General features: G+C 45.8%; 1 protein-coding gene across 1 annotated transcript in view; it reads right to left on the minus strand.

Annotated features, from left to right (window-relative positions):
* FLVCR2 (feline leukemia virus subgroup C cellular receptor family, member 2) overlaps positions 1–8548 on the minus strand; it is an 83310-nt gene extending 74762 nt beyond the window's left edge. The window contains exon 1 of the mRNA XM_006884778.1: positions 7760–8548. Coding sequence (XP_006884840.1) covers positions 7760–8548 — 789 coding nt within the window. The remainder of the gene's footprint in view (positions 1–7759) is intronic.
* Between the last annotated feature and the right edge of the window lie 9607 nt (positions 8549–18155).

Below are 18155 nucleotides of genomic sequence, written 5' to 3' on the forward strand. Positions count from 1 at the left end.
AAAGACCTTTGACATTAGAGGACTTGGAATGACCAGCATGGACACTAACACACCCTCATCGTCAGGATCTTGGAACGAGAATCAGCTGACCACCCAGCGATGATGACTGACTCCCAAGTCAACCTCGGGAATTCTCCTGATGTTTATTCTCTGAGTGGTGCCAAATGATCTGACCCATCCAGTAAACGCAACTCCTCAGCTGCAGTCCATTTCCTACACCCAGGTTTATCTAAGAGCATTTGATTTTCTCTGCTAAAGTTATTGTTGTAGACCTGTGCTGTCCAGTCTGGTTCTTGAACACAGCCCACCCACTGCTGGGAAATGTGCTAGCCCTGCTAAGGATTTCATTTTCCTTCAAGTCACTATCAACCTCCGATGGAAGCAGCAGTCAAGATGTCAAACGACAAACTGCATTGGATAAACCTGTTACAAAGGACCTTATTAATGAGTGGAAGCAGAGGGGTGAGGATGGGGGAGGGTGGGTTAATCATAGGGTCTCACAATTGATGGGTGGGGGCGGTGAAGGAAATGGGAAAGATCCGGTGTGAAAACACAGTGTATTTGAACTTTGTAAATAAACCAGTATTAAAAAAAAAAGGTCTAATGTAAAAATTGTTGACAAAAAAGTTCTCAAGGTTGTTATGAGGATGATATGACTTACCACATGAAAAAATTTGCCTGCTTTACTGTAAACATTCAGCAATTATTACTTCTTTGAGCTTTCCCCTTCTCTTTGTCTCCCCTCCCCCTTCTCTTACATCTGTTATTTTAATAGAAATATGCTAAATACATCTTTGCATTGGTTAAATGAACAGTTACACATATAAAGTGTACATAATGTTGCAGATAATTTTCTGTAGATTATACAGAATATTAAAATTTAATCATTATCTCAAATAAAAAAAAGTTGCTAAAGAGTAAAGATGTTATTTTAAAGACAAAAGTACACCAGGCCCGAGCCATGGTACTTTATTCATTGGACAATGAATCAGAAAAACAGAGGAAAAATCGAGGTCTTTGAACTGTGGTTGTGGCGAAGAGTATTGATCATCTCATGGACTGTCAACACAACAAACAAATCTGTCCTGGAAAAAGTGCAGCCAGAATGCTCCTTAGAGCGGATATGAGATGTCACATTTTGGCATGGTAGCAGGAGGGGCTGGTCCCTGGTTAAAGTCATCGAGCTTGGTAAGGTAGGGAGAGTCAGTCAGCAAAAAGAGAAGATTCTCCATGAGACGGACTGACACAGCAACTGCAACAACGAGCTTCAGCCCAGCAGAGACTGTCAGGATGGTACAGGACCAGGTGGTGGTTGCTGTCCATGCAGGTTCACTACGAATCAGATAAATGTGAAAATTTCTGATTGGTGCAAATGGATAAGCAAAGGACCACCAACTAGAAGGCTGGTAGTTCAAATGCAACCAGGGTTAACTCAGAAGAAAGGGTTTGGCAACTTATTTCTGTTAAGATCACAGCCTTGAAAACTCAATGGCATAAAGTCTCCCCTGCACACAGGAGGTCACCATGAGTTGGACTCAATGCACCAGCAACTAAAGACGGGTGAAGGGCAAAGCTCAGGTCAGTTTCCAAGGGCTTAAATGAAAAACAGAATGTAAAGTAGCTAGCTCTGATAGCCTAGTGGCAAGAAGCTGTGTTGCAATCCCAAACACACATGTTTGAATCTACCAGCTGCCTTGTGGGAGAAGAATGGGCAATCTCCTCCTATACGATTAACTGAAAACCCACTGGAGGGTCAGCTATGGGTCGGTTCAGACTCGACCATACCCAGCAACAACAGTATTGTTACACTGACTACAGAAATAATTAATCTGGGAAAATTGGGTTTAAGTAAAACAGATTCTGCAATGAATTTCATTTGTTTTGCTTTGGGGATCTTTAAAAAAACTTAAAAAACGTGGCTACTAGAAAATGTAGTTATATGCAACAATGAAGGGATTTTTTTAAAAGAGAAATGGGAAGTTGGGAGGAAAATATGCAACAATAAATGAGTGAAAGTCCAAATTTTCTGTAAACTTTCATGAAAATCTCAATATAAAAAGAAAGAAAATGTAGTTCTTACAGGAGGTCTGCACCTGCTGTTTGTGTTCCAACAACCAGCCGTGGTTCCACACCATTGCTTCTGCAAAGGTACCTCTAAAAGCGAGCGTCTGCTCTGTTCCTGGTGGCAGTCAGGCCCCTTCCCTTCTGTGCTGGAAGAGCCTCATCTGGGCTGGAGACGACCTTGGAGAGTCTCCCCAGCTCCTGCAGCTATCTTATCCTGAGCCATGCCATTCTCACAGACTGTGCAACACAAAGATTTCTTCCAACCCCTCGAATTAATTAACAATGTGTGCACATCACTCAAAAATCCCACACAGATCACTTTCCTTTAAAACAATGGGACAAGTGTTGCTAAAAAAAAAAAGTGCCATGCTGTTACCACCTGGGAGCAGCTGGCGAGACAGTGGGCAAAGGAAAGAGCGAAGTGTCAGCCTGCGCTGAGGGGGAGGCTCAGCGCTCCTGCTCACCCCCGCTCAGGATTCCCTCCTCTGTTCTTCCCACAGCTCCCAGCTCCACTGCTTGACAACAGGGACCCCACAGTGCTAAGCTGAATGGATTCTCTGGTCAGTGAATGCGGTTATTATTGGCGATTGCCATCAAGTCAGCGTCAGTCAGCCTCAGAAGTCCATGTACAACAGGATGAAATGTGGCCCCATTCTATGTCACCCTCATGGATCCACACTATTTTACTGACTGCCTTTGGGCAGCAGATCTCCAGGCCTTTCTTCCAAGTCTATCTTAGTCCAGAAGCTCTGCCCAATCCTGTGTGGCCACAGGTTCTTGTTATGTGCTGTCAAGTTGGGACTGACTCATAGCTGACCTCTAATGGGTTTTCAGAGGCTGTAAATCATTTGGGAAGAGACTGCTCAACTTTCAACCTTCTGGTGGATTTGAACTGCCTTCCTTTGAGTTGGCAGTGCAACTCCTTACCATTAAGCCATCTGAGCTCCCATGAGCCTCAGAGCACCATGAAAGCCTTCAGTGACAGATGGTTGGTGGCTACCCGCGAAGTACAATCAATCCAAGGAGTCCTGTATGGGAAGCATGGCTTGTCTCCCTCCACATACTGGGACGCAATGCTAAACCCGTGCTTACCTTGCTGACAGGGATTAGAAATGGTGGGAAGGACAAATATTGCTGGTGCCACTGTTGTAAAACAGGACTGACCTCGAGGTTGGGGGGAGACTGAGAAAGATGGGTTCAATAATGTATACTGCATTGAAACAGATGAGGGAGAAAATGGTTTAAAAGGGATTGTGATGAGGTATTTTTGTCATGACAGGTGTCTAGAGCCAAGGCTACATGGTGGAGTGGACCTGGGAGGAAGGATTGTAAAATAATGAAAGAATTTTTGTTTTACTTTTACAAGAGGGTAGTGTACTAGGGGGGAGGGTTGGAAGGGTAGAAAAGAGCAACAATGAATGAATGGAAATCCAAAGTCTCTGTAAATTTTTACTGAAATTAATAAAAAATTTTTAAAAATAATAATTTTTTAAAAAGAAATGGTGGGAAAGCCTCTGATTCTGTAGGAAGGTGTTGTGGGGTTGGGATCGGTGGCAGCGCCAGCCCTATCTAGCAGCAGAATCTTTAATGTGCTGTGTGAATAACTACAAGTACATCCATGTTTATTTTTGCTTACTGGATAATCCCTTGTGTCTGGCAAAACTCGGGTGCTGGGTAGTACTTACTGATGAATGGCAGCTGACTTTAAAGTAAGCAGCGGCTGGCACATGTGTGGGGAATACAAAGGAAACATCAGAAGAGAGTTCTGAACTACCCAGGTGATGTTGGTTGATGCTGATGCTCACGGGCAAGGTCAAATTGGAGTTTTCAGGACAGAAAGCATTCTGCCAAACGACTTCCAGAAGTCTGTTCAGACTGCTTTTGGAGTCCTTTTTTCTAAGCAGGAATGCTCAAAAGGCTCTGTTGCTATTTCTCCCCTTTTAGCCAGGATTTATTCAGGAAAACAAACAAACAAAAAGGTCAAGGCACACAGGGAAACAAGCAGTCATCTCCTTACTAGGAAGCATGAGCTTGAACAACTCTGTTGTTCTTAACATTCAGCTTGGCACAAAGGTTAGGCTCAAAAGAGCGCATACAATAGAGTGCTCAAGGATATAAATACAGACAGCCCCAGTCTGTTCAAATGTAAAAGTCTTAGTACTTTCTGAGTTGGGGGATAGGGGGATGGGATTAATTAACTCTATTAAAATATAAAGATCTCTGGAGTGGTAAGGGAGCTCTGGGTGTAGGTGCCAAAGGTGCACCTCTCTCAGCAGTTAGAATTCACCTGGAGCTCAAGGGGGTAAGTGGATGATCTTCTGTGCAATTCACAGCCTCTCAGAAAACTGGCAACTCTCACAGTTAGAATCCACCAGTAGCCCCACGGGAGAAAGGTGGGCAATCTCCTCCTGAAAACTCACTGGCAGGTCAGCTAGGAGTCAGAGAAGAGTGGAGAGAGTGAGGGGACATGTGGTTGGCTGGTAAATGCTCCCCTAGTTGTGGGTTGAGAGGTGTGGGAACCTATTAGTTTGAGTTTTGCGGTCTGCCAAAAAAAAAACCAAAAAACAGAACCCTATCCTTGTGCCATTCTCCGGCCCATTGTTACAATCACCGTGTGAATCCACCTCGTTGAGGGTCTCCCTCTGACACTCCACCTTTCCCAGCACGATGGCTTTTTCCAAGGGCTGGCCCTTCCTGACAACATGCTCAATAGGAAGTGAGACCAACATTTACCATCTTTACCTCTAAAGGAGCATGCTGGTTGTGCTTCCACAGAAAGGGACTTGTAGTGGTCAGGAGTACAGCCAGGAAAGTGGGCGGGGGGTGGGGGGGAGACAGTTCTATTCTGTCCTAAGGGGCTTGTGTGCACACACAATTATCCTCTGGAAGCTACAGCTGGATCCTGATTCACAGAGACCTGACCCCAAGCATAACGGAAGGAAACACTGCCAGTCCTGAGGCTGTCAATCAGACTTTGTGACCCCCTGGCTTGTTTTCAGAAGTGGATCACCAGGCCTTCTACCCAGGCAGGCTTAGTCTGGAGTTCTACTGACACATGTTCAAGATCATAGGACCATGTAAGCGTCCACGGAGAGAAGGTGGTGGCTGTATGTGAGGAGCATCGCTTGGGAATCTATCTGGGCCTCTTCCATGTTGTTATTACTATTGTCAGGTGTTGTCAAATCGAGCACGACTCATAGCAACCTTATGAAGAGCAGACCTGAGCCCTGTCCTCTCCTGTGCCATCCTCATCATCTCGGACACACTTGAGCCCACTGCTGCCGTCACTAGCAGCATCTCATTGAGTCTCCCTATCCTTCGCTGACCTTCCACCTTCCCAAGCATGAGGTTCTTTTCCAAGGAATATCCTCTCCTAACAACATGCCCGTAATAAGTGAGACGAAGCTTCACCATCCTTGCCTCCAAAGATGCCATCAAGTCAGTTCCAACTCACAGTCACAGAATTACACCCTGCCATCCTGCACCATCCTCTCACGTGTGACTCTTTGTGTCTATTTTTTGGCCGGGAATCCACCTCGTTATTCACACCCACACCTCAAGTCCTCTTTTTAGGAGCATTCAAGTCAACAGGTGAAACCGGGCACAGAATGTATGTTGTCAGTGTGCTCCACATGGCCTGTTCATTGATTAATTACGCTATTTACCCACGTGGTTGCCCTCCAACTGGGAAGGAGAAAATTTAGCCCAAAATAGCTTCCTGGTGAGCAGAGAGAAGCAGAATAGAAATTTGCCCTGAGAAGTCTGGGTAAGTTTTTGCCCCAAATGACAAATTTCTGAATGAAAGATGAAGATACCGAAATGAAATTAACTGTTTGTTAGGTGCCCTCGAGTCAACTACGACTCATAGTGATCACAGATGGAAACCTTGTTGAGGGTCTTCCTCCTTTTGCTGACCCTCTGCCTCTCTCCTAGAGTCATTTCCTTCCCCAAGGACTGGACCCTTCTGACCATATGGCCAAAGTATGTGAGATAGATGTTCACCATTCTTGCCTCAAAGGAACATGCTGGTTGTCTTTCTTCTAAGTAAGATGTTTTATTTGTTCTTTTGGCAGTTCATTGGTATATTCAACACACTTCAAAGGCATTTCTTCTTCTTTAGTCTTCCTATTATGCTAGAACAACAAACAGGTTCAACCTGGAGAAGTTGAAACCAGGCTGCTCCTTGGAGACAAGGATTCTGAGGCTTCGTCTGACATACTTTGGGCATGTTGCAAGGAGGGACCAGTCCTTGGAGAGGGACGTCATGCTTAGGAGGGTAGAGGGATAGCACAAGAGAAGACCATGATGTAGACTGATTCAGTGACTGGGGTAATGGGAGTAAGTGTGTCAGAGACAATAAGATTGGCACAGGATAGAGCAGGGTTCAGAGCTGTTGTACATAGGGTCGCTATGAGTCACGAGCACATCACAACAACAACATTCTTTACTCAAAAAAAGGTAAGAGAATATGGGCTTCTGAGAAATAAGAACTATGGCTAATTTGTTCAGGAGCTCTGCTCCAACAGATAAAACTGAGGCATAAAGATTTATGCGTGTATATAAGCTGTTGAGAGTCCCAACTCAGCTGTCCCTCCAGCGGGTTTTCAGAGACTTTAAATCGCACAGAAGACAGCTAGGTTTTCTCCTGTGAAGTGGCTGGTGAATTTGAACTGTGTGCCTTTGTAATGGCAGCACAACTCCTTATCTACGAGGCTCCCAGAGTTCCCTCTTAAAACATTTACAACTCCAGAAACCAGGTGGAGGGTCATCATGAATTGGAATTGCTCAACAACAGGTCGATTTGGTTGTGGTTGATAATTTGTTAGACACACAGCCATGACCTCGTGTACCTGGAGAAAAGTGAGGCCCAGAGCTACTGTGGTCCTGATAAAGACAGATGGACACGATAAATATTTGTTTCATATATTTGGGAAAGGTAAATCAGATTTCTCTTTATTAGCCTGAAAAAGAAGCCTGACCACTTTGGGGCCTACTGAAATGCAAAGAATTCGGGATTCTCCTGCTAGGAAAGAGAAAGGATTATGACATGAGCTACTTAAACCACCAGATTTCCTTATGGTTTGGGGCAAGATATCCATCTACTGCACCTCTTGGTTCAGGCCCCTTGGGAAGGAGTTTGGAGATCTGGGGGGTTTTCGGTCCCCACTGTCTTGCCTTTAGTAATATGTTTAAAAAGGTGGGAACAGTGATATAAACAGCAACCTCCAGGACATGGCTCTGCAATTCTACTTCAGCAGGAGATAGAGTACTCTAGGACAGGAGATAGAGTACTCTAGGAAAGCCATCAAGGCCCAAAATACCTGTCAGGGTCTGGATCTAGAACAGTCTACAATGCCTGATGCCCAGAGACTGCTGCACCGAGAAATAACAGGTCGACTTGGTGAACTGGAACCATTCCACAGTTGAAGAATGTGTCTCCCAGATCAAGGTTTGTTCTAGAAGCCCCCACTTTCAGTGTGAAAAGTGGGGGGAAGGGAAACATCCCTCCTTTCCTCTCACCACATTTCTCTTACCCACATGGCCAGTCACAATCATACTGTCCCCCCAGTCACAAAGTCAGCCAGAGTCAGACAATTCATCCCTACCGCCACCTCACCCCATACAGTGAACGTAACTCAGTCACACCAGGTTAGGCTGTCCACGCCTCTGACCCACCACAAGCAACTTTACCGACCTGATTGCCAAAGACAGCCAAGGAGCAGGCCGTGGAGACCTCATTAGCCCCGAACCAGACAGAAGCGATGCGGGAGGGCATGCCCAGGATGAAGACTTGGGCCACCGAGCAGATGACCTGGCCCAGCATGGTGACCGGAAAGAGATGCGGCTTCAGGCTACTCAGCTTCACCCAAGCACCCAGGCAGTTGAGGAAGGAACCAGTGAGGGCGATGGCGCGCAGGCCAAACTTCTCCAGCAGCCAGGCGACCGGCAGAAGCAGGGGGATGTAGGTCAGCATGTAACACATGGATAGCCAGTCGATGGCGAACGAACTGACGCCGTAGAAGCGCATGAAGATGTTATTGATGGAACCATACTCAATCCACTGGAAGGCGTTGCACAATGAGTAGCAGCTGAACACCAGGACCACGACCCACCGGCGCTTGCTCACCTGGATCACGCTAAGTTCCTCCGCCTCTGGCCCAGAGCCGCTGGGTTGGGATAGGGCACTGGGGCGGGCCAAGGCGCTGGGGTTGGCTGAGACGCTGGGATAGATAGACACGCTGGGGTGGATGGACGCGCTGGGGTGGATGGACACGCTGCGGTGGGTGGAGGCGCTGGGGTGGATGGACTTGCTGATGTCGATGGACTTGCTCAGGTCGACCGCCACGCTGGGAGGGGCCGGGGCACTGGGGTCCGCCTGGAGCGCGCTGGGGTCCGTCTGGAAGGCGCTGGAATCCACATGGAGCGCGTACTCAGGCGCCTGGACGCCATCGGCGCCCTCCTCCGGCTTACGATCTTCATTCATCATCACCAGTCTTCGCAAGAGCAGGTGCTGAAGGCTCCCTCAGTCTTAGAGGACAGTGGCCTCAGTTGGTCCCCCGAGGGCTGACTGGACACTTCCTCCTGCCAGCCCCTAAAGAAACTGACACTCGCCGGCTGCGTAAAGCCACAAGTGGCGCTCCTTATGCTCGTCTCCAAACTCTGGATCCCACTTTGGAGCTTCCTTCCCGCGGCCGCTATCCCCCAGGCCAGCCGGGGACACTTCAGCCGGCTCTGGGTGCCCGTGACTTGGGTCCCTCCAAAGCGTCCAGGCCACGTCCAGCACCTTCGCTCGGAGAAGTTCGCTCCCTGTGAAGATACTTGGCTCCGCTCGCTTCCCGGCCAGCTGGGGCCTCGCCCCCTCGGGCGCACGTGACCGCCCCGCCCCCGCCCTGCCCGGCTCCCCCCCGCCCCCTGCTCCACCCCTGCCTCCAGCTCGCCTTCCCGAGTCCGCCAGCCGCTGGCGCAGTTGTTTCGCCACAGCCCGCGGGAGGTATTCCTCCCCCACGCCCCGGGAGCCATGGAAACCAACCGGTTACCCTCTCATCCCCACCCCGCATTGCCCCCGAGGCTCATTTGCCCCTTCCCGAGGGGACCCTGCAAGATCGTCTTGTCCCAAGAAGAGTCACCTGGGCGCTCCCACCACATTTCCCTGAGCGCGTGCTCTCGGCGAGCGCCCCTTTAGAGTGTCCCCAAATCCCGAGGGGATTCACAACTTTCTCTTTTTTGGCAAGGCTCCCAACCTGTTGCTGGACTTTTCGGTAGACACAAGAGACTTAGAGATTCCCCGGCCCGGCTGCGCTCCCTGGGCACATGAGAGTTGCAGAAACTCGCCTCGCTGATTTCGTTCCCTGTGAATGTGGTCTTCTCTTGGGGGACTCAGATTTAAACCCACGGTTGGTCAGGACTTGCTACTATTTCCTGATGGACACCCCCGTCCCGCCCCTCAAGTGCCCCCAAAGTGAGGGTCTGAGTGTGGAGAGGAGAAGGGGGTGCCCGGAAGCCAAAAAAGCTGGCGGCCGAAACGCAGTGAAGGGCCAAGCACGAGCGCTCGTTCAGCTTGGCCTGGTCAGTGGTCATTGCCACGGAGCTCTACTCTGCCTCCTGCCGGTCCAGCCCACCCTAGCACGTAAAGCCTCGACTAGGAGAAAGCCTGCCCTGCAAGCGGAATCTGTCTCTTGGAGGGTCTTCCTCTCTTGAGCTGAACTTACACCTTTCCATTCTTGAAGTCCCTTTCCAAAGAATGACACCTTCTAACAACATACCCAAAGTATGTGAGAGGAAGCTTCTCCATCCCTGCCTCCAAAGAGCACTCTGGCCACACTTTGGCATAGTGACAGCAGCAATGGGTTTGACCATGTCAGAGATGAGGAGGACGGCACAGGACAAGACAGGGTTCAGATCTGCTTTCACAGGGTGGCTGTGCACCGTACATGACTTGATGGCACATAACAAGAAGAGGAAGCAGGCTGAAGGGCTGCCAGACACTAACCTGGGTCAGACCTGACTAAGGACCTGGGTTAAGAGTCTGGGCTTCTGGCTGGAGACCTTGCAGCATAGTTCACTTCATGCAGGTGGACCCGGAAGACAAAGGAACTATGGCGAAGCTGCTGGAAGCCATCAGGACCAATTACAACAACAGAAATGATCCAGCACCACTGAGGAGGCAATGTCCAGGGGCCAAGTCGGTGGCCGCATCCCCAAGCTGGAGAAGGTCAAGGACAAAGAACTCCCCATCAAACTGGGCTGATGTACATGCTGACTTTTCTGTACATAAGAATACAGTTTTATGATGAATAAAGAACTGTTTGAAAGGAATGAATATATGATCAGGTGTTATATGTGTGACAACAGTCCAGAATAAGAGATACGTTACAAAGTAGAGTGGGGGAGGGAAGAAATTGTGCAACAATGAATGGATTTTTTAAAGCTTGCAAGCAATCATCCAAGGCATGCCAATTGGTCTCAAGTCACCAAGAACAACAGATGGAAGAGAGAGAAGAGTCGAGAATAAGATCAGGGTGTGATCTATGTGGCTAATTGCTTCCATAATCAACTGCCTCCTTTGCCTTCATAACTGAATGATATCCAGCCATCATTACTGAACATTTTGATAAAAGATTCCTTTGAAGACATTTTATCAAAAGGAGGGGAAATTTAGAACAGAATTTCAAATTCTAATGGATCCCAGACTTGCAACATTATATTGAGAGAATCTTGAAACATAAAGAAAAAAATTTCCTGAAGTAAAAACTTTACCTTGTGTTGTTGTTGTTGTTAAGTGCATCGAGTCACAGACAACTTATAACGACCCTATGAATGAAAGACCTGAACACTTGTATAACTATGGTCGTTTCTCCATGTTCATAGAGTTTCCAGAGGCAAGCCATTTTGGAAGTGAATGCCACTCCTGCTTCCAAGCTTGTTTTAATCAGGAAGCTCCACCAAACACTGTCCACTGTGGGTAACCATAATCACATCTGGCACATCAGTGTCACAGAGTTTAGCATCACAGCAACCACAAATTACCTCTGTACAGCAAATGGACAGACCACTGTTAACCACCTACAAGAATGCTTGGCATAAAAACAATTTAAACCAGGCTTGAGGGTCGCAGATTAAAATCACCCAACTTGGGCTTGGTAGCATAACTTTCTGTCCACTAGGCCAACATAGCTCTCTCTATGTTGTCATTGATATTATTGTTCAGTGCTGTCTACTCATAGACGACTCATAGCAACCCTATGAAAGGAAGACTTGAGCACTGTTCATAGAGTTTCCAGAGGCAAGTCATTTTGGAAGTGGATGCCACTATTGCATTTAGCACATCAGTGTCACAGTGTTTAGCATCATAGCAACCATGAGTTACCTCGATACAGCAATACACAGACCAGTGCTATATCACTTAGAAGAATGTTTGACAAAAATAGGAGGCCTTATCATATCTCCTCACTTGCCTTAAGGAATCAACATTCCACTCTACAGCTCACCAAATCCCAGTCAACAGCTTCTGCAGAACCAGCTCCTATAGATTGACTTTCAAATTGGTGTCCAATGCCATGCTGCCCACCAAGAAGGGTTTTTAAATAGGAGGCCTTTTCCTGTTTCCTCACAGCCGAAGGTAGGTGATTTGAATCTGCAGCCTCAGGCCTGGTTTTGTTTTTGGTCAAACATTCTTCTAAGTGATATAGCACTGGTCTGTCAATTTGCTGTATAGAGGTAATTATGGTTGCTGTGATGCTAAACACTGTGACACTGGTGTGTCAAAGGTGATAATTGTTACCCATGATGGACAGTGTTTGGTGGAGCTCCCAGATTAAAACAGACTTGGAAGCAGGAGTGGTATCCACTTCTGAAGTAGCTTGCCTCTAGAAACTTTATGAACATAGACAAATGATGAAAGGTATACAAGTGTTCAGGTCTTTTGTTCATAGCATCACTATGAGTCATCTGCGACTCAACAGCACTTAACAACAACAACAATGAGGGATCAAAAGTTTTGGGGCAGTGGTTCTCAACTCTTGCTGCACACTGGAGTCACCCAGAGCCCAGTCCCCACCTCAAGCAGACTCTCTAAGGAAGGTTCTGGTATTGATGGAGACAGGAGCTTAGACATAGTTTACAAGATGAGGATGACAGTAAAATGTTGCCTTTAACCTGATTGCTCAGATATAGTTGCCTAAACTTGAGTAAACAGTAAAAAGTTGCTTATGTAAGGTTGATTAACCTGCTTGATAATATCTGTGAGATTGTTATTCCAGGAAGTAAGGATCTGTGATCAAATCACCCTGGCATAAAAAAACCTGGAAAAGTATTAAATTTCTCAAAGAATGTACCATCAGCAAGGAAGTAGTATAACTACCTAACTCAAACATTAAACATGGTATTTCTGATAGCCATTATGGAAAGAGATACCATGAAACAATCAACCTTATCAGATCCCTGGGCACTGTCCTCTCCCTTCCCATAATATTCTTTGCTTCCTATCTGTTGTGCAAACAAAGCAAGGAAACACTACTGTTGTTGTTGTTATGTGCCATCTTGTCACTTGCAACTTATACTGACCCTATGTACAACAGCCCTATATCCTGTTCTATCCTGTGCCAGATCTTATTGTTTCTGACACACCTACCTACACTCATTACCCCAGTCACTGAATCAATCTACCTCATTGAGGGTCTGCTTCTCTTGCACTGTCCTTCAACCCTCCCAAGTATGGTATCCCTCTCCAAGGACTGGTCCCTACTTGCAACATGTTCAAAGTATGTCAGATGAAGCTTCAGAATCCTTGCCTCCAAGAAGCAGCCTGGTTTACCCACTCTAGGATGAACCTGTTTATTCTCTTAGCAGTCCATCATATATTCAATACTCTTCTTCAGCACCACAGCTCAAAGGCATCAACTCTCCTTCTATCATCACTAGTCATTGTCCAGCTTTCTGATCACAGCAAGTAATTGCAAAGACCATGGCCTGAATCAGGTGCACCTTAGTCTCCAGACTGACATTGTTGCTCTTCAGTACTTTGGAAGGTCTCTGACAACTGACTTTCCCAATGCAATTAATCTTAATTTCCTGGCTGGTGGTACCAAGCATTGATTGTGGAGCCAAGCAAACTGAAGCTGTTAACAATCTCAATCTCTTGATAGTCTATCATGATACTGCCAATTGGCCCAGTGGTGAGAATCTTTGTTTTCTTGATGTTGAGCCTCAATCCATGTTTAAGACTGTAGTCCTTGACATTCTGTAGCAAGCACTTCAGGTCCTCCTCAGTTTCAGCAAGCAGTGTTGTGTCATCTGTGTAACACAGTTTGTTGATAGTCTATCATGATACTGCCAATTGGCCCAGTGGTAAGAATCTTTGTTTTCTTGATGTTGAGCCTCAATCCATGTTTAAGACTGTAGTCCTTGACATTCTGTAGCAAGCACTTCAGGTCCTCCTCAGTTTCAGCAAGCAGGGTTGTGTCATCTGTGTAACACAGGTTGTTAATGAGTCTTCCTCCAAGCCTCATGCCACATTTCTCCTCATAGAGCCCATCCTCCCAGATAATCAGTTGTACATATAGATTGAAAGGGTATGGAAATAAGACACATCCCTGGTGTATACACCTTTCCCAGTTTTGAACATGCAGTGTTCCCTTGCTCGGTTCTAATGACTGCCTCCTGGTCCAAATATAGGTTTCGCATAAGCACAATAAAATGTTCTGGGATTCCCAGAATCTGATTCTTCTCAGAGTCAGCCTCACAGTCAAATGCTTTTGCATAGTCAATGAAGCACAAACATTCCTCTGGTACTTTCTGCTTTCAGCCAAGATCTATCAGACATGAGCTATAATATCCCTAGTACCATGGCCTCTTCTAAACCCAGCCTGCACTTCTGGCAGTTCTCTGTTGATGTGCTGTTCCAGTTGTTTTTGGATAATTTTCAGCAGAGTCTTGCTTGTGTGTGATATTGATTGATAATTTCTGTACTTTATTGGGTCACCTTTCTTTGAAATGGAAACAAATATAGATCTCTTCCAGTCAGTTGGCCATGTGGTTGTCCTCCAGGTTTCTCAGCACAACTTGACACTACATGGTTTAAAATTAAGAAAGGTATGCATCACCATTGTGTCCTTTCTATATACCTATTCAATCTGTTTGCTGAGCAAATCATTTGAGAAGCTGGACTCTATGAAGAATATGGCATCAGGATCAGAGGAAGATTCATCAACAACCTATATTATGCAGATGGCACAACTTTAATTTCAGAAAGTGAAGAAGACTTGAAACACTTGCTGCAGAAGGCCCAAATACAGCCTAAAATATGGATTACATCTCAAGGTCAAGAAAATAGAATTTCTCACCTCTGGACTGATAGACAATATCATGTTGTTGTTTTTGTTGTTGTTAAGTGCTGTCAAGTCATAGGCGACTCATAGCAACCCTAAGAATGAAAGTTCTCGACAGTTGCGTGACTTTCATCCATTCTCCAATATCATGATGATAGATGGAGAAAAGACTGAAATTGTCAATGACTTCAGCTTATTGGAGCCACAATCAACATCCTTGGTACCAACAGTCAGTAGGTCAGGTGTATTGGAAAAGTCTGCAATAAAAGATCTCTCCAAATTATTGAGGAGTAAAGATATACATTTGAAAATTGAAATATGTTTGATTCAAGCCATGCTCTTTTCAAACACCTGCTGTGCATCTGAGAGCTGGACACTGAACAAGGATAACATAAGAGGAATTGATGCCTTTGAGCTATGGTTTTGGAGAAGAATACTGACTATTCCATGGATTGCCAAACGAATAGACACGTCTCAGAGAAAGTATAGTCAGGGTGCTCCTTGGAGGCAAAGGTAATAAAGCTTTGTCTCACATACTTTGGACATATTGTTAAGAGAGGCTATTCCTTGGAGAGGGATGTGATTCTTGGAAAGGTGGAGGGTCAACGAAAGAGAGGAAGACCCCTCCATGAGGTGGACTGATTTGGTGACTGCAGCAATGAGCTCAAGTGTGTCGGAGATGATGAGGATGACACAGGATAGGACAGGCTTCAGATCTGTTGCTCACATGGCCACAAAGAGTCACACTTGACTCAAAGGCACCTAAGAACAATGACTCCAGACTACAACTCTAGAATACCCTAGCAGCACAGACACTCCAAGTGGTTTTGGGGGTTTTATTTATGAAGCCCAGTAGAGGCATCACTTTCTTTCCCCAGGTCAGCATGGATCTTCTCTCACATTCTTTGGAATGGATTCATTTCTAGCTTTACGGATAAGAAGTAGGAGTCCAGAGAGGGGAAGTAGATCACTCCAGCCCATTAGCATCAAAACAAGCACAGGCTTCCTGAGTTCAGGTCCTCATAGACTCTCCCCTTCATTCTTCTGGGGTAACACCTCTAGTGAATGAGTCTCAAGGGGCCAGACCTGGGAGTCAAGGAGTATTTGAGGTTAACATCTGCAGTGGGGCCAGTCAGGGTATTGTGAATTCTGGATTGGCTCAAACTCAGCCCTACCATAATTAGCTCTGGGAGTTTGGGCAGATTACTGAGATCTGGGAGGACTAAAAACCCCTGCCTCATTGAATTGTAAGATTTAAACACAACGTAAGCAGCAGTGTGAGATTTAAACATAACAAGATGTGCAAAATGTTTCAAGAATTGTAGTAACTGTTGTGTAATGGTGGCATAGTCCATAGGCAGTGGCATTGCTAATTCAAAAGCCACACTTCACTGTGGGCTCAAACCCACCAGTGGCTCTGAGTGAGAGAGACACCATCTCCTCCTCTTATGTTACTTTCAGCCTTGAAAACTCAATAGAAGATCAGAACATCAGCTAGGAGGCTGAAGTGTTCTATAACATATAATCTATTTTTTCCTCTTTTAAAAATGATTTTATTTATTTTCTTAATTAGTTTGCCTACAAAGTTTGTGTGCACTGTGTTTCACACTATTCTTCATTCATATTGTGTTTCATGCAATCATTCTCATGCCTTGTAGTTTATACAATTAATCACCATTGGATTGTGCCCATAATTACCCTGTCTTTTCACCCGGCTCCTTCCCATTTTGTTTTATATTGGTTTCCATACAAAGTTCATATACATCGTGCCTTGTTTGTATACATTGTGCTTTGCACATCCCTCTGTTCACATTGTGTTTCATACAATCATTCCATAAATATTATGTTTTATAAAATTAGTCACCAGTGGTCCATGCCCACCATTACCAGGGAAACACCCCCCCACCCTGCTGTTGAGTTGGTTTCAACTCCATCTGTTTTACGAGAATGTAAATCTTCATGAGAGGAGACGGCTCATTGGTCTCTTTTAGAGAAGCTGGTAGATTCCAACTGGCAACCTTTTGGTTAGCAGTGCAACACTTTATGCCTCCAAGATGTAATTTTCTAGTATGGAGGAATCCTGGTGGTGCAGTGGGTTAAAAGTTGGGCTGCTGACTGAAATGCTAATGATTCAAATCTGTTAGCTGTTCCTCAGGAGAAAGAAGAGGGAATTTGCTCCCCTTAAAGATTTATGGCTTCAAAAGCCACCAGGAGCAGGTTTACTGTGATTTGTAGAATCAGTATGAGTTAAATCAACTCAACAGAAGTGATTTAGTGTGGTGTTAAAGGGATGATTGTTCAGAATGACTTACCTAGCCACAAATTTTAGCTTTGCCATGTGGATGGGCTGGAATATGCAAATAGGATGTGTTAGCCTAGCCACAAGGGGATTGGCTAGTCTTGTCTTTAAATTGAGCAGATTCAGAGGCAGGTTGGGAGAATCTCACCACCAGCAAAGAAGAAGCAAGAGAATGCAGTGTGGGGCTGGAGATTCTTGTCCCAGCCAGACCAGGGCTTATCAGAGAAGCAGCTATAGGCTGGCAGCAAAGAACAGAGACCTAACGAGAGACGGAGCTGACTATGGGACTGCTACACCACAAAACCAGAGCCAGGAGGCTTTTGCCCAAGCTTTTTGATGTCTGGGTGGATGTAGGGTAGGGGAGCAATAATTGGCACACCTAAGGGCTTTGTAAGTGTGAAAGCAGGAACAGCATCCACTTCCTGAAATGGCTTGCCTCTGGAAACGCTGTGTACAAACAGTGCTCAGGCCTTTCGTTCATAGGGTTGCTATGAGTCGTCTACGACTCTACAGCACCTAACAACAACAACAAGAGCTTTGTAGTACTTGACTAAATCTGCAAGGCAGAGGTGCCCAGGAGCACCTTTTGGAAACAGTTCACACAGAGCGATTGCATCTGCCACTAACCTGAACTAGAGCGTTTTGACCTTGTGAGTTGCTATTAGAGATACAAACTAAATTGGTAGTTTGATGTGTTTGGCGAGAACATTGTTCTAATTGGTATTGTACTTATCTGTCAGTTTGCTGTAGTAAGATACTTTGGAATTACTGTGATACTGAAAGCTGTGCCACTGGTGTGTCAAATGCCATAAGGATTACTCACAGTCGACAGGGTTTAGTAGAGCTCTCAGATTAAGGCAGGTTAGGAAGCAGGATTGGCATCCACTGCTTAAATAACAGGCCTCTGGAAACCCTATGAACATGGTGCCTGCAACAATGGGCTCTTGTGGGTCAGGAAGTGTGAAGATGACACAGGATAGGATGGGTTTCAGATCTGCTGTTGATAGGGTTGCTATAAGTCATACTCTACTTGCCAGCACCTAACAACAACAACAACAGTATGGTTCTGGGTAGTCTGTGAGAAATTGCAATGGATTTTGGACCCAGTAGAGCAGTAAGAATAGGTCTGTCTTGGAGAAGGTGAAACGAAGTCTCTCCTTGGAGGCTAGGATTTTGGAGCTCTACTTCACTTACTTTGGGCACGTGGCCAGGAGAGATAAATCCTTGGAGAAGGACATCATGCTTCGAAGGGTGGATGAACAATGTAGAAAAGGAAGACCCAGATGAGATAGATTGATAACAGTGACTGGGGCGATGTGGGTTGGTGTATCAGAATTAGTAAGACTGGCTCAGGACAGGGAAGGGTTCAGAGCTGCTGTACATAGGATCACTATACATTTCAGGTGACTCAATGGCACCTGACAATAACATACTATGAGAGGTTTCGAAGCAGGAGTGACATCCAC

Source organism: Elephantulus edwardii, unplaced genomic scaffold, assembly GCF_000299155.1.
Source record: "Elephantulus edwardii isolate Elephantulus edwardi_28Jun2011 unplaced genomic scaffold, EleEdw1.0 scaffold00037, whole genome shotgun sequence".
Classification (NCBI taxonomy): domain Eukaryota; kingdom Metazoa; phylum Chordata; class Mammalia; order Macroscelidea; family Macroscelididae; genus Elephantulus; species Elephantulus edwardii.